Source organism: Atta cephalotes, assembly GCF_000143395.1.
Source record: "Atta cephalotes unplaced genomic scaffold scaffold00025, whole genome shotgun sequence".
NCBI classification, from domain to species: Eukaryota; Metazoa; Arthropoda; class Insecta; order Hymenoptera; family Formicidae; genus Atta; species Atta cephalotes.
This window is the reverse complement of record NW_012130089.1, coordinates 3,325,578-3,343,774: the sequence shown is the minus strand read 5'-3', so window position 1 is coordinate 3,343,774 and position 18,197 is coordinate 3,325,578. Positions and strand designations below refer to the sequence as shown.

The following is an 18,197-nucleotide window of genomic DNA, read 5'->3' as shown; positions in this document are numbered from 1 at the left end:
CGACGACGACGACGACGACGACGACGACGACGACGACGACGACGACGACGACGACGACGACGACGACGATAACGACGACGACGATAACGACACGACGACGACGACGACGACGACGACGACGACGACGACGACGACGACGACGACGACGAAGGCAAACGCGGCTGTTGATGATGATGATGAGGTGCGAAGAGACGCCCCGGCAATTACCTCGGGCCAGTTTCTCTTCCACGACGTCCTCTCTTTTGTGCCTCTCGCTTTCTGTGTCTTCTCGTCTCGTCATTATCGTTCTTTGCGGTTTCCTCGTCGTCTCCGAATTTTTTCCATCTGTCCGTGTGTTGCTGTTTCTTTTCTTTCTTTACTTCGCATCTTCCTGAAGAGTCGAATATCGTCGACCGATTGTCATCTCGATCGTCGAGGTTTCTTCAAGATGATAGTCAGCACGTTCTTTTATGCCAATTCGTGCTGAGCGGAAGTCACGGCCTGCAGAGAGAAGTTTCATGCAACTTGTTATAACTGTTGGCAGATTTGTCGGAGGATTTCACATTTATATAAAGTTTTTCTTTCGTGTTAGCTTTCTCTAATTCCTTGTACTTCAATTGGCGTTCTCTTCAATTTTTCACTGATTATTACTTAGCACTAATCGGTATTTGCTCCGAAATTTCTTTAACTGATCATATTTGCAGTCCATTTTAATGTGGACTTTACTTTAAATTAAAATATCTTTACTTAAAATATTAATATAATTGAGTAAATTAATTAAGTAAACTTATGAAAATTTGTCATAAACAATATTTTTCAATATGTAGTAGAAGAAGATTTCTGGATCTACTGGGCCTACAAATACCAATTAGAGTTAGTAATCTGTATTAGAAAAAAAAAAGAGAAAAGAGAATACGACAAATTAGCGAGAAGTCCTTGAATTTTCCTGACACATCAGGATGAGCGTTCGCGAACATGGCGACGCGTGCGAAAGTGCTGTCGCCATGGCTTTTCAACGAGTTCGAAAATAGACGGGGTAGAATGTAAAAGTGGGGTACAGGGAGAGCAAAGGAAGCAGCGGATGATCATCGCGAACGTCGACGGTGGGCGCCGCGGTCAAACAAGAGCAAGGAGATGGAGAAGGACAGAGGTGCATGGAATGCGCGTTAGTGACGTAGAAATGCAGTCGAGCGCGCGACGGCGGATGTTGCATGGTAGATGGATAGATAGATACGACTTGTTTAGAATGTGAGACAAGCCCCCCGAGATTCGGTGAAAAAGAAGGCTACAGTTGTTGACAAGATCGGAATCGGCGATATATTAAAAAGACCGCACCGGAGAGATAGTTGATGAGCTTGCAGGGATATACGAGCAGGGATATACTGAAATAGTTGCGGGCAATAAGATAAGACAAGAATATTAATAACATTAATGGAATGCAGGTGGAAAGAATGAATGGTGCCAGCAATTCCAACGCCAACAAAATGGCCAATTTTTTTTTCCCCATTTCATTTACATTTGATTAACTCTCTGCGGTTGACGTTAAAATCTATAACACAGATTCTGACACTGCATCTGTAAAACCTATTTAATATATGTTGATTGAAAGGCACAATTAATTTTGGTTACCATAACCAGAAATTCTGTTTGGCCTCACAATACCATTCTGGTTGGGTCTTTTTGATTTAACCAGAACATTTTTCTCAGTCACCTACAAAAAAGATTGAGAGGTTCTCATGCAAAACTCAAGTTGCCATGCTCAACACCGACAAGTCGCGCTTGGTTGCCGATGGCAAACGATCTCAGCACTTTAATACGGGCTCTCCATCAGCGCTGATACACATCCATATATACAACTTACTGATTTTTGGATTTACTGAATTTCTCCCGTTCGATATATACCGGCTCGAAAGCCATTCGTCGCGGTTAGCACGTTTCTCGTCACTCGTCGTCGTCATCGTCACAGTCATCGTTGGGGGTGCGCTCGTTTAGCGGGGACTACCTTTTTTTCTCCCGGCAATACTGTGTATCGTTGCGGACGGCACTTTTTTTTGCCTTTTACTTCCCCGGCAGGCCTTCGCGCTTCCCTTCTCGAGTCTCATAACGACCTACGCGACCGACTCGATTCGTCTTTCTCACTCGCACCACGTCATAATTCATATCCTAACTGCCACCTCTCTTCCTTCCCTCCGGCCGCCCGCTCGCCGGGGAGTTCCTCCATCCGTTCTGCCGGCTCCTTATCGTCCCCTGATGTCGCCTCCTCTCTCATAGTAGTCGTGCTCTTCGTCGTTTGCTCTACCTCTCCTCTCTTCATTCTCCTTCCCGTCGTTGTGGACATCCATTATGCGAGCTAATGCTTCCATGGTCGACTCCGTCGAAGACTTTGTCACTCCTTCTTCTACAATTTTTCTAAGACACAAATGAATTATGAAATCTCGTTGATAATAATTTTTTAAAATAAATTTAATTTTAATATATTGCAAATGCTATACTATATATATAAGTTAATTAAAAATTGAAACTTGTAAAGAAGAATACTAGTTAAATTTTCCAATTTAGTTTGCTTACATTTAGAGAAAAAGTGACTGCTATTATTATAATTTAACTATAATTTACAGACATTTTTGGTATCAATATTTTTTGATAGAATTATAAGTATAATTATTATATAATTATTACATTATATAACAATATAGTAATAATAACTATAAAAATAGTTTCTACACTGTTGAATTTATAATGTCAAATTAAATCTGATTTAAGTTAAGTACTTTTAATCATTTCTGCAGGTCGTCACTATTTGTATCATTCAATATGGAGTTAAACAGTGTAACTTAATTAGAAAATGTATTAAATTTGACAAAAGATGTATTAAATTGGACTTAAATTAAATTTATTATTTACTAAGTGCATACGTGCACTATGGTCATATGGACATTGTTTATTTTGAAATTAATTACAAAAATGAATTAATTTATATTTTGATTCATATGGAAGTTAAAAATAACAAAAAATGTTATTTCTTTTAACTTAAAGGCCAATGCTTCTTTAATATCTAATAGTGATTATTTTATCATGTAATTATAGCCACAAGTACCAAATACTTTTTCCTCGGTGTAGAAATATTTATAATTGCATTTATATTTTCTCATTCATACTATCATTCTCGAAAAGAGTTATCCGTTTTCAAAATATATTTATTAGTGCTCATCGTGAATCTCATTGAGAATTTTCGACCTTTCGGACTAATTTTTTAGTACGAATCCGTGTCAATATGATGAATCGTAGTCATTTTTCTGTTTGCCATTTATTATTTACAACGCTACCTTCACAGTACGAATTTCAATGCTTTTTGTTGCTTTATATTTATTTATCGACGGCATAGTCGACATTTTCGTCATCTATTATTCGCGGTCCACGCACTTTGTATTTGCTTGTGTTACTCTTGCCGCCTCGAGGAAGTGCCTAGCTTCTCACTTTTAGAAATTTATTTGTCAACAAAGTGACACTCCGCTTTGTAGTATTTCTGATCGTCGTGTTGGAAGTCCAACTCGCACAGCGAGCTCAACATTTCTCGACTACATGCGATATGATTGTTATCTTTATTAAATTAAACTTAAATTTCTCCGACTGTTCGTCATATATTGTATTTCTTTGATGGGGAGAAGTGCCTATGTGAAGCTCATGTCTAAAGCAAATGAAGGCGGGTAATACAGTGCTGGGTCGATCACCCTATACTTAATATGAAACTAATTAACATAATCACATGAAATTATGTTAGAAAACCAGAGAGTACTAATAAATGATGTTTCTTTTCTTCTTCCTTTAACTGTGTTTCTCGTTTCACGGCAGAATTAAGAAGAAACGCGTGCAATGATGGCCGCATGCGTTTCAGTTCCGAGTACCTAATTGCGCAAAGCGAAAACGGAGACGCAGGGCATAAAGAAGAACTCCTGATAATTACGCGATTACGGATAATTATTCTGTATGTCCCAGGACGCCGTGTCCTGCGGATGCGCAAAATTGTGCTCGCAGGCACAATGCACGCCTTACTCAATATACCCGGTGACGTAATTGCGACACACGTTTAACGACATGTTTGCGCACGCTCGTGTCCTCGTCGCAGGATGTGCGAGTGTCTCCCGCCTGCAAAATTGCAGTAAATTAGGTGCGTAAGTGCGCATTAATAGTAAATAAGCGCGGTTTGCTTTGCAATCGACGCGATGCGGAAGTTACAGTCAAGGTTGCGGGACATCATCGAGTATCATCAAAATGATTCTGCGTCATTTTGTTTTCTTCCCATATTTACGATCACAAGAATTCTTGTTAATGGAAATTTTAAAAAATGTACAAACACAGACTTGTTATTAAAAAGATATATACTCCATATATATATCGTTAATAAATATCGTTACACATAAACGTGGCTGTAAATTGTTTCAAGTTAACTGAAGAATAATTATATAATACGATATTTGCCACGCTGAATTTGTTAGAATAAAATATCGTAAACATTTTGATCGAATTCATAATAGCTCGATGTAACGACATGCCAGAAATAATCGCTCGAAAGTGCTATAAACCCGTCGCTAGACTATGTAGGGCAATGTCCAAAAATATGGGCGACTATGCCCCTTAACAATCACCATATGTGTCGGGCAATAATTCAGACACTTGCCACCGCTTTCGAGCATTACCAAATGAGCCGAGCTGGTCGGCCAAAGAAAGAAAATGGAACTCGAGAGAGAAGAATAAAAACAGGAACAAGCAAAAGATAGAAAGGAAGCAGAAGGAAGAAAGTGAGACCAGGAGTGACAAAGAACAGTAGGGAAATTTCATTTTCTGCAACTTTAGAAAAGAAAATTTTCAGATCTATTGTATAATATATATATATATACGTATACCTTTGACATTTTCTAAAAATCTTTAACATTTAAAAAGATTCTTTTCCAATTCTCAGATTTTTAGTAGCTGTTAGCGATTAGATCTTCGAATATACACGATAATTAGATCTTCGAATTATTACAAGTTGGACGTTGAATTTGTGTTCTTTGAATTGGAAACACCTAGAATATTTCTAATATTCTAGCCTTTGGCTGTCGAATAAGCTTCAATAATCGCAGTTATAAATTTCTTAAATTCTCGGCTCTGTTTGCATCCTCTTTGTTTCCCCTCGAGGTCGAAGAAGCGAAGATCGACGTTTAAGAAAAGGAAGGAGGAAGCAGAAGAGGCAGAAAAGAGGCCGAAGAGGTAGGAGACTACGATTTTAGTGGCTGCAGGCGTCAGCGTCGGCGTCGGCGCGGGCGAGAACGAAAGAAAACATAAATAATCGCGTTCAAATGAGACAGGGAGGAAGGAAGAAGAAGAAGAAGAAGAAGAAGAAGAAGAAGAAGAAGAAGAAGAAGAGAAAAGGCTGGGCCTCCTCTCGGAGCCACACACGGCGGTATCATCGATTGTGTGTTTCGACCTCATCGAACGTGATGCCCGCCTATGTGCAATACCACTCCGCCTTCTCTCGTCGCGCTTTCGGCAAAGCTGAAGAAGAAGCTGACATGGGTAGCACGAGGATCACCGCCATGATCGCCGACATCGGTCCACAAATGCCTTTACCCTTGTAGACGACTTATCTCGCGGTCCAGTGTCTCGTCCGACGTCTCAGACGAAGATAACCTCGCGATTCAAATGTCCCTCAAAGCTACGGACGGACTATATTAGAGTATAAATCGCGAAATAAATCGCGTGTGAGGATTAATTAATTCGCGTTCCAGACAAGACAACACGCGCGTTGCGTGAGCGAGGAGATTAAAACGCGCGCTTTCGCTCGTCGACGTCGACGCGACGTTAATGATCGTGTTAATATCACACTTTTCTCAAGGCACTTCGACACTGGCGGCAGCCGGCGGCAGTGGCTGCGTGTTACCGCCGCCGGGAATTAACGCTCAAGTGGCCGTGTGAATTTTCATGAGTTCGGTGTTACAACATGATATCTAGCATATACCAAAAACATCATCTCCTGTCAGAGATAAAACGTTTCTTCCTTAGTATATGCAGGAACCTTGTAATTTTAATGAGACCAATTGCGACCAATGTCTATAGATATTAATGTTCTTCTCTCCGAATATTACACTGTGAAAAATAAAATGTTAATTTTAACTTATAATCGTATAGTGGACTTTCTAAGCATGCAAAAATGTTAAAATTAAGTTTGTGTTAATTTTAACATTTTTACATGTCTCAGAAAGTCTGTTATACGATTATAAATTAAAATTAATATTTTATTTTTTACAGTGTAAGTATGAAGAGATTTATAATGGAACATGAAAATCTTTTCGCATAATGACTTCGCGGAATTATACTTAATCAAAACCTACTCTCAAATGTGTTTTATTTTTCAACACATATATTTTATTTTTCTAAATTCATTAATATATTTAATAATTATCCAGATATTTAAGTACAGAAAGATTCAATATAAAAATCAAATTTTAAGAATCTCGATATATATTGTCATAAATTAATCATAATTTATAATCCTTTCTTATTTCAAAAGTTACACAACTAAAAAAATTAAGTTTTCCAAAAAGCGAGAAAAATTATTTTTCAATTTGACAGAAAATTATTGACTCAAATAATATTGCAAAAAGAATATATTCTTAATGTTATCACACATTTTTGTAAATTTTGTTTTTTATGAAAATATCCTTGAAAATTCTTTTTGAATTGTGACAATTTTTTCGATTCTTTAATGAAATTATAAGTTCACTTTTAATGATTAATAGAATAATGTTTATTTAACTCATTTATGATATAATAACTCGAAAATGTTTAAAATGTTTCGTGTCATTTTTTAAGTAAGGGAGTAATATTATTATTATATGTATTATATATAGTGTGTATATATATATATATATATATATATAATAGATATTATATAGGGCAAGAAGATAATAAAATATTTTATAAACTTTATAATTTGTCCAAACTCGGATTGCACGTGGTTGGACTTTGGGACCACCCTGTTGACGAAGGCGTCGCGTTTGGATTAAAACGTCGCCCGCGGTGTTGCGTCCGCAGCGACGTATTTATAAATCAGCCGGCGTATGATAATTTAATTTTATCGCTAGTCGTCACCATAACGGCAGAGCGGCGTTTCGGCAGCAAAGGGCGAAAAAAGGCGGTGAGATGGGCGAGCGAGCGTAGCGGTGCGAGCACACAAGCGGGACTAAATAGCGCGCCAAGGCAAGAGAGCGCGGGGTCCCCTCTTCCTCAATGAGCGTGTCTCTATTAAATCTATTATTAGACACCCGGGCCTCGGGTGCGAAAGCATCCCTTTCAATTACCTACGGCTTCATTTCGCGCGGTCTTCACCGAACGTGTACGTCTCGAGGATTCGCGTGAAAGGGGAACGTGCACTTTGGGTAAGCTCTCCGAAGGAGTTTCGAGGATCGCGAGAACCGAGAATATTATCCGGGGAGCTAATGCGATTCAGATTGGAGGATTTGAGGATACAAGGATTAGAGGAAGTCGAGAAGTTAAGGGTCTAAAATCTGGAGGATGTAAATATTACAGGGCTTGAAAACTCAAAGATTCAAGCACTTCGAAATCGGCGACGGCGAACATCTACGTAGGGTCTAGATTTCGAAAGTTTAATCGAGGACTCAACATTTGATAATCTAAAAGTATGACAATCCCTTAGTATTATAAATTATATCAAATAGCATTCAGTATATAAAATATCAAATATTCAGAATTTCAAAATAGATTCTCATAGAGAGAGATGATAATTTATATATATTATTTTATATATTTTACGAATGCGAGAACTTACTTTAAAAATATTAAGGATAAATGATAATCGCTCTCTTACTTCAAAACACAACTCAAAAAATTATGTTTTCCAGAAAGTTTTTTTCAACACTGACTAATCAAATAATTTAAGCACAAAAAGAATATATTTTTAACATGATTAAATGTCATTTTCGCAACCCTTAAAAAAACATTCTTTTTGAATTGTGTAGAGTTTTTGAATCATCCTTTTTTAATTGTGACATTTTAACGATTTTTTATAAAGTTACGTTCGTTCACTTTTAATGATTGATGGCGTAATATTTATTTAATTCATTCATGGCGATAAATAAAAAATCATGTTTTTTTAGTTGTGTAAAAGAGCGAGATCATCATCGTCAGCAAACGTCATTACATAATACATCAGTAAATTATTACATGGGATAACAATGCTACACTTTATTCTATAGGCAAGTAGGTATAGTAGTTTCCATGACGTTTCCATCATTTCCGTTTAAAAATCCACTAGGCTGTCCATTATGGGTTATGATTTATCGTTGTGTAAGGCCACCGCTGCTATTAAACGCGTGCATGGTAATGCATAATGCCGGGTTCGTACAACACGCATCTTGACGCGATCGACAGGCGCATTCCCCGATAAACGGAATATTATCGTTGCGTGAAATAATGCCGACTTTATTCTGCGTTAAGCTGAAGTTTACGATACTTATCCACCGCGTCGCCGGTCGCCTCTCGCGCTATTAGTCTTGCAAATTTGATTACGAGCGCGCGCTGGAACAATACGCGAGGCGTTATCGAGCTGTTATTATAGACGAGAGAGTTTAAATCATTTGCGCACACGCTCCGCCAGCATTTTAATTTTAAATCGGCCTCGAACACGCACGCCTCCTCGGAATTTTCATAATAACGTATCTTACACGCGCGCAATTAACGATCTCACCTATCAAAAAATCTACGATGACGCCGTGAGTTATCCCGGGAGCCGGGAGAAATCAGCCGCTTATTATTCAATTACGTTGATCTTAATCGTTGAGCACGAAGATCAGATGCCGTAACTCAGATGGAATAAACTTGAAGTGGTGTTGAAAAATATATTGCACACGTCGTTTAAAATACAATTCTCACCTGGGAAGCGTTTCTCCGCGTATCTTTTATTAACGCAAAGTTCACGTTAATAACTTACGCTTACGTTAAGTAGCTCTTATAACTTCGTGACAGCTTATACGTACATTAATCGTGTATCAGATAAAAGAATCGTGAAATGACAAGATCTATTAGCTATTCGATTGCGTCTTGAAAAGAAGTTTCAAGGATATATATTATTTACAGACTTGATGAATACTTTAGAGTAGGCTTGTCCAATTTGAGCTTCGGAGCCAAAAAATACAAAATAATCAACGCAAAAATTTAATGTGGATAAGATTTCGGGGACTGTTAATATTCTGAGCGATGCTTATCAATACTTTTCCCTGAAAACTTATATTGAATCTTTTGATGATTTTTGCGTTTTGGCTCCGGAGCTCAAATTGGACAGGCCTGCTTTAGAGTATTTATTTTTGTTAAGCTAAATGTAACTCAGATCTTTATTGTTCTTAGAATTTAATTTATTTGTTGCGTGAGAGGAGAAGCAGTTAATTTAGGGTTCGGCTTTTGATGTTTTTCGACCGACCGACTTCTTTCGTCTTCTCTTGTTCCCTTGCGAAGGACTTCCTGGTCCAGAGTCCAATCGGATCCGCACGCTAACTGCGAGTATGTTGGCGTTGGAATATCCGGGCCCGCCTGGGTCCGCTCCGCCCACCATGTTCGCAAATTCTCTCTCAATTTTCATCGGATCTGGCGCTCTGCAGCTGGACGTAATTGGCTACCTGTCCTTCGATCGGCCGTGCCGATCTGTCCTCGCCATGCCGTGGGCCCATCGACCGGTCGATGACGGTCTGACGCCGATACCCTGCGTGCATTCTCAGAAAATTGCTTTCCGCCATGTCGCGGACCTTGGAAACGCGTGAATTTCGTATTGAAGTTTTTGTCGCGTGACGCGGTTTGAAAGTCAAAGTCGCGGTGTTTGCAAATATACTGTCTCGTCGTCATTTTTTTTCGCTACAATGACTTCTTTCTTTGAGACACAGGGTGCAAAAAGGATTATTTAAAAGGTACGTCCGTGATGATGGTGTGACTGTCGTGAGTAACAAAGCAGTAACAAAGTGAGTCCATAACTTTCATCCAGTCTTTCGAGATCCAATATGTATCCAAGACATATCTCGATTTTGAATAAAGATATTCAAATTTTAGTTCTTATTTAAAACTGTTTTAAGTAATGTTTTAAGATGCTGATACAGTTCTCTGATTGGTTCATGATATTTTAAGATTGAACTTAAGACGATTTAAAATATGAGAACCAACTATGAATATTGGCCTTAAATGTGAAGATTTAGACAAATATATTCTCATATTCTTTTTCAACAAAATGAAAAGGTAAAGACTTTAAGGATTTTTTAAATACAACATTGCCTCAAAATTTATAAAACTTGTAAGCTTGTGTTTTATCTTTGCGATAGTCGTAAGCATTTTAAAAGTATTACAAATTTAGCTATTTTGGGGATTAATTATAAAACTTATTGCTAAAAAAGATTTGATGTATTGATATAATTTATATAGCAATCTATATTTCCTAATTTAAAATTTAAAAACTAGTAATAGTAACTATTATTAATAAATTATATTTATGTTCTTTATCTGATATAATTTTATTTTTTGTCGTACGTATCCATGCGTGGAATTTCTCTATTACAAGCATCGGCCACGTTCTATAATCTTATAGTTAATCTTGATTTCCCTAATCGGCTAACGCGAAAGATCGTTCGATGTTCGCGAATTGCGTATCGCGCCCGGCACGACATACGTTCTCATGCGTGGCGGAGCGTCATCTCTCGGGATGCATCTCCCCCGAGGATTTATTCACACGCGGCGGGCGATGCGCTCGGGTACGAAGCTCGGGGGCTACCGGGCCATGCAGAACGTCGAGCATGCAAGGCGAATTTATCACGCGGCGTACCACTCGCTGCGCGCTACACGGCCGACATCGTAAATCGGTCTGGGAAGTGGTCCAAGCGTTTGCCCGAGCCGTGTCAGCGAAATCGTATAACTTCGATGGGTCGACCGCGTTTGTCGGAGAGCCCGCCGCAGTGGCGTCGAGGCTTCAACGCCACATTGCTGGAAATTTCATCCATCAACGCGATAGAATCCCCGTCGCGGGGATTCAAGCTGATCTCGATATGACCGTTTAATTTTTTAATTTTGTTTAGAAACAGAAAGTTCACGGAAAGAACGATTTTGCTGAAATATCTAAAAATTTAGTTAAATATAAACCTGACAATAATTTTGTTCATCAAAATATTTGTGTAGAAAATTCAAACGTGATGAGCAACCAAAAATTTTGATATTTTAGCAATCCTACATAATTATTCTGATGCAACAGAAATTTATTTTTAGATCTAGTTAAATTCTTAGATACTTCAGCAAAACCATTCTTTCCGTGGTCTAAATGACTTTCATAAGATTATAATTTTATAGTAATATTATTAAATAATCTAACATTTTTTCTCGCTAATCAAGATTGGAAAGAATATTAAAATTTTATTTTTTATATCTAATATATAAGATAAATTTTATTCTTTAACGATTTTGGATATTTAAATTTTGAAGAAATATTCAAAATCGAGAATTTAAGGATGCAATTTTAAGAAAGAGTAGAGTTGAACAAAATTCGTAAACGTTACACCACGCCACTGCGAACTAGCAGACCTACCGCAAAGAGTTTGACAAGAATGTCGGTTGGCAAAACACGGTAAAGCACCGATATCAAAGACCAGAAGTTGTTCTGAACTTGCGTCCGATATAGTCCGTTTCGCGAATCTCAAAGACCCACGCGACGGAATATCGTCGGCGACCCGCTCGTAAAGTGACGACGACGACGACGACGACGACGACGACGACGACGACGACGACGTGAATCGTCAGGCAGACCGATGACGAGAAGCGAATACAGATAGAGAAAAGGAGATGTAGATGAGAACGTAGATGGAGGTGGCGAGATGTTGTCGAGAGAGCGACGATGCTGACGATGCTGACGACGACGACGATGATGACGACGGTGATGGTGGTGGTCGTGGCGGACCAGATGTTTGGCTAATGATGTCAGCGGAATCGTAACTAAAACCGAGGCGGCCCCGGACTTAGCACCGGCTTAGCTTCAGCTTTGAAGGAAAGAGTCTTATTACTGGGGCCTGCACGTGCTGCTCGTGAGCGCGAAACCGTAGGGTAATTGGACCACCCACTCGACACACCAAGAGTGCCACTCCTCCGCTCCCTCACTGCTTCCCTTCCTCCTTTTCTCTTCCTTCTTTTTTTGTCCTCCGTCGCTGAGGACGCGAAAACGGCGGCGACCTTTCGACGAGCAGATAAACTGGAAGTTGCGCGACGACTTTCAGTCCCGACAATCGTCGAGACGTTCGCTCTCGTCCGTAATGTTACAAGAGAAGAGATGCTAACGCACCACAAGCTTATCGAGAATATTTCTTTATCACTCGTAAAGTTATTGCGATTGGTGGATAAATGTATGATGGGAGATTGGAAATGATAGCTGTCTCATATATGTCAATTAAAGATTATAAATATAAATTGTTACTCGCTTATCGGAGAAGTTCTTATTAAATGTTAAAAACTATGACATGTATTTAAATGAAGGAATATATTGAACATTGAATTAATTCTGAAAAAGCGCTATCTTGTGAATATTAGATTAGTTTTAAAACTACCCGTTTTATTCAATGATAAAATATATCTTGTAAATTTTATTTCTATAAACATTATTATATTTATAAAGATATACAAGTTCTTTAAACTTTCTGTATTACTTCTTTAAAAAATAGAGTTTTAATATTTTCACAAGGAATATCTGTAGATATAATGTTTTTATGTGGCATATTACTAACTCAAATATTTTTTAATACTTTATTATATATTAAGTTAATATTGACAATTTTCTTCAAATTGGCTTATTATTGAGGAAATGGGACATCTCGTTTGCTTCCTAGTTTTGGGATAGTGTGGATTAATTGGACCACCTACGGACAACTGGAGTTGCGACAAGCGGCTCCCTTTTCCAAATAAATACACGCGTGTTGTGCCTCATCTCGGGTAGCGGGTGGGAGGGTCTTCCAAAAGACGTTGGTACCCCAAGCAGACGAAGCAGCAGGAGCGTGTCGTACCGTGCCGCATCTCGTCCGTGACACTCGACCCGGAAGACAAGACTGATTTATGCCTGCTGGCTCGCCGGACGGAAATTAGATGGGTTCGTGTCGAGGGATATCACTACGCTTGTTTGACATTTTTATGGTGGTGCCGCCGATATTTTCTTTCGTTCAAACACTAGCGCGCGTGGGAAGACGTTAATTAACGACATCATCTAATCACCAATTACCAAGGTTTTAAGTATGACTAACACTTTTAGCGTTTTGAAAAATGTTTAGAAAAATTTGATTTTTTGAAAAATTTATTTAAAAAATATATTTATAAAGAATGTATCATAAGACCGCAATGTGAATACATAATAACGAAAAAGCTTTATCGATTTAAATTTTTTGGATTTTAATGCTTCAATAATAAATTTCAGTGCAAATGTTTATACAATATATACATATTCAATTCTACAATTGCTAAATCATTTTCAATTTAAACGTAATCTTAATCTGGAGTAATAATATCATAAATTAAATAGCCAAGTATAATATTATTAATTTAATAAATATTAATGTTAATAAGCACCAATATTAAGTATCCTAAAAATCGTAAATAATTTGATGCTAATAAGCATCTTAAAAAGTTACAAACAATTTATTGCGGAAAATATATTGTCTTTTTATTAAAATTGGTGATTAATTTTTTAAACTTTGACATTTGAACTACGAAGTTTTAAAAAGCTATGGCATTAAAATCTTCGATACTTCAAGTTTCGAAGAATCAAAGTTATATAATTATTAATGTAATAAAGCGAATAGTAACGAATATAGCTAATAATAACGAATACATTTTTATAAAAAACGATAAATTATATAAAAAAATGATAGGTCTGTAAAAAAAATATTAAAAAATGATAGGATGTAAAAAAATATTATTGAAATTAATATAAATTTGTATTTTCTAGTTTAAAATTTAAATTAATTGATAATTAAATGATAATTAATTATCATTATTAATTAATATCATTAATTATATTAATGCAGATACAAGTATTATAATAAAAGAATACATGCAAAACATATTATAATAGATAAAATATTAAGAGATTTTTACAATCTTTTGTAAAATGAATTATCTTATTGTTATTCTTTGAAGTACATATCTGGTCATGTGCATCTTGCGATGTAAGCTGATACGTTTCGCGCTTAAACACGCGGAAAATTTTGTCGGTTCAACACATCTTTTTATGTTTGAAAACTTTGCAATCGTCGGAACGCAGGTATTATCCCTTGAGAATCAGGCAATGAAATCTGTCCTCAAAGATTTCGGCGAAAGGGAGGATATTAAGCGAAGGGCATCGTTTAAATGGTCAATGTCGGGAGATCTCGGAAACGGGGCCACCTGTGTATTCGTCCCATCCGTCGTGGGTGGGCCCCTGTAGGTAATGCGAAACGCCAAACTAGGGTGTAGATCTGACTTAGGGTAGATTTCCGTAGGGGTGGTGCACACGAACGAGAGAGGAAATGCAGCCCAACCACTTAAGAGGCTACTACAAACGTGACGATATGTAGACCAACACGTAGACAAACTTTCTCAGATTTCTTCCTGTCGACCACCGTGTTAGTCGACGGTTTTTTAAGTGCCGAGTGTGAACAAAGCGTTCTTTGCCTTCGCAGTGAGAGGTAGCTTTGCTTGTTAACGTACCAGAAAATATTAGAATGAAAACATAAAGATCCATTATAAAGAAAATGGTTAAAATGGAAAGGAGATCATTTTCTACAACTATTTACTGAAAACGAACATTATTTACTTTTTGGACACACCTCTAAAGAAAATCGGAACTATATGTAGGAAAATTAATGAACAGTTCATCGTTAGGTTTCTTCTTAATAATGAATTCTTTTGTGTACAATTTAAGCAATTTATCTTGTTAAAATATGCATACGGAATATGGAATGAAAAATGGAAATTTAAAAAAATTCAAAATGATTCAAAGGTCTTGATAAGATCATCCAAAATCAAACCAATGGTACCATCTTATGTTTCCCTTGAAGTTACATAACTTTTGTCTGAAACTTTTTTCAATCTCACGTCTCATTCTCGAAAAATACTTTAATTAAAATGAAACATCCAACATATCAGAAATATGTATTGAGTTTAATGTTTATTGTAAACTAACTCTAACGCTTTTATATTTACTCCTATACGTAGCACTTTTGCGTTTATCTTTTATTGCTATCTTTGGCTACAGGCTTTACTTTTTTTGATAAACTAACTGTTGACTAACAAAATGAAGTTTTTTATAAAATATAAAGTTTTATATAAAATCGTTTTGTCAATTAATATAGTATATACTGTATCACTTCTGTACTCAATACACGTTTACACAAAATTGCAAAATTTTTATTTTTAGTAAATTCGTTACGTTTCATAATTCTTCTCATGCCATTTTCAAAACAATGTCTTTCAATAAATGAAGAATTGTATTCAATGAATAATATCATGGTCGCTTATTTCATTTCGATCAAAAATATATATCTGATCTTTCAGTCATGATGAATCAGCTAGCAACTCTACTATTGCCAGAAAAATCTCGAAACCAGTGCATTCCCGGTTCACTTCCGTAACGCCCGCGAGAATTCACGTGTATCAGCGAGTTCCCCTATCTCTTCTTCGATCCCTCTGATTTCCCAGCTTCCTTCTCCCTTTCCTCCGCTGTATAGGTAGGTCGCTTCGCCGCCTTCTTCTAATTTTACGAGCCGTTGACTCTCGATCGATGGAACGAACCGTTTCGAAACAGCCGGCCGTTTTCCGCCACGCGCCGTTGGCTGTCCGGTGACGTAATTTTCCCGAAGCGAAGCCGAGCTGTCGCGCGCCGGGTAATAAGATCGGGGAATTTGCGAGAGATCGCCGATGTTAATGCGAGTCCGGGGGCGACCGGATCTCTCCGATCGCCAATCTCCTGTCCGCCATGTACTAACCGACGGCCATTTTTCCGCTTGTTACAGATCACAAAGCTCAAGATCGACAGTAATCCGTTCGCCAAGGGCTTTCGGGATTCTTCTCGTCTCACGGACTTCGAGAGGTAAGCTCCTTACTAACTGATGTTAAACGGCGCCGAGTTCGATAAAATCGTCTATGATAAAAGAATTTGGAACTACATAAATCAATGTTGAGACTTCGCTTCAATTCTGTATTGATGTAGGAAAAAGATTTATCACTTTCTTTCTTTCTTTTTAATAATACAGTAAAAGTTATTTGCTAGCGTGTAAAATCATAAATATAGCTACCAGCTTTAAAGGAGATCATTAATCATAATAGCGTCGAAGCCTATAACAGAGAAGATAAATTAAACGAAAATTTGAAAACGAAATGGACAATTCATTAGTGAATTTTATTTGGCTGACAAAAGTTTGACTCAATATCCTTTCGAAGAATTTCGCGGCTAGAAGGCGGTATGCATAATGGAGCAGCTTCCCTTTTAGGGAGACGATGGAATCAATGCTGGCAGAACAGCAAACGTTGAGGTTTCCGCATCGGCTTCCCTTCGAAATGGAACAACTCCAGGCAGGCGCCGTGAACAATCTCAGTCTCGAGGAGAAAGCATTGTGGGCTGCGCGTTCTCAGATGCTGCTGAGAGCGGCGGCGGCCGTAGCTGCTACCAATCCTTACGCCCAGTTGGTTAATCCCACTTTGGTCTATCCGGGTGCTTCAGCCGCGGGCACCAGCCATCAACAACAACAACATCAACAGCAACAGCAACTAGGTCATTTATGGTGGGCCTCTTCGATTGGATCTACTATCTTTGCAGCGGCACATCATCAACAACAGCTGGTCGCGTCCAGTTCCCAGCAGAATACAACAGGCCCCGCGGCCCCTCGACCACTCTATCCATCGCCTCTTGCCTTGGGTCACAATCGATTCTCGCCATATCACACGACTGTCCCCAAGTCCTCAACGCCGGCTGCGCCGTCGCCGTCGCCGTCCAGAAGGGCCACGCCATCGCCTACAGATAGTCTCAGCAGGGAGGCTCAAGATCTTTCACCGTCGTAGTCCTTCGTGGCTTCATTAGGAAAACAATGATCGCGATTTTCTTTTAGAGAAACTCGATAAGATCAATTTCCTGTGGTTGAACTAGTGTACACTTTTGGAACTTAAAGTGAAATAAGTATATGTTTGATATTTGGCAAAAAAAAGGAAGAAGAGAGTTCTAGTACAGTCCCATGCAGATAAATAAAAAACACGTTTGATGTCTCAAACGTGTTATTAAGACTACACTTTTTCTGAGCTTTTTCTCATATAGAAAAGGAAATGCCGTACAATTGGATTGTACAATTGCGTTGCGTTTTTTATGGAGGAATCTATTCCTTTCGATGTGATGAAAGTCAACTTTTCTCGACTAAGACCGAAATGTAACAATCAATTCATCTTGCAATATTCGTCTTCTTTCATTGAAAAACTGACGAAACTTTTGCGCGCGCTGATCGATTTCCATCGCATTATTTGAAAAATAATACAAATAAATGTATAAAAGGAGCCTTATGTCCATTTCTACCGAATTAAGTTAAATCAAGATTAAAGTTAATCTGTTTGGTAGAAATAAGTGTTATTCGATCAAAGCGGAGGTGCCTAATAATATTTCTTGCATGAATTTTTACATAGATTTTCCAGTTCAAGCAAATTGCGTGCCGATTATTTGTCGGTCTTGAAACACAATCATAAACTGAAACTAGAAAACTTGTAATAAGGTAAACTCGGGTAAAATGGGCATACGGAAAAGACGCCATTGACTTTCAGAATGGCTACAAAAATGCTTTATTTAGCAATTATTATATTATAGAGAAATTACAGTTCATAGTCAGCCCATGCGTACCTAAGCTTACCTTATCATGAATTAAATTGATGTACGATTTAATAATGATGATTATTATTAATAATATAATCTTGTAATGATATTATAAAATATTATTAATAATAATAATTATTAATTATTAATTTAAAATAATAAGTATTTTATTTTTACTTAAAATAAAGCTTTATATTTCTTTTAGAGTTCCAGAATTCTTAGCAGTTACAGAATTTTCTTATTAAAAGTGCAATATTTATCGTATACAATTAATTATTATGTTTTTTGTCATTGAATTATTAAGGAGCCGGTCTCCATTCCGTTAGAT

The 18,197-nt window shown here is 37.6% G+C and overlaps 1 protein-coding gene across 1 annotated transcript in view; it reads left to right on the top strand.

Annotated features, from left to right (window-relative positions):
• The window catches only part of LOC105620317 (T-box protein H15-like), a 56,582-nt gene extending 39,506 nt beyond the window's left edge, over positions 1–17,076 (top strand). Inside the window, exons 5-6 of the mRNA XM_012201819.1 lie at positions 16,032–16,108; positions 16,497–17,076. Coding sequence (XP_012057209.1) covers positions 16,032–16,108; positions 16,497–17,076 — 657 coding nt within the window. The remainder of the gene's footprint in view (positions 1–16,031; positions 16,109–16,496) is intronic.
• Positions 17,077–18,197: the final 1,121 nt, after the last annotated feature.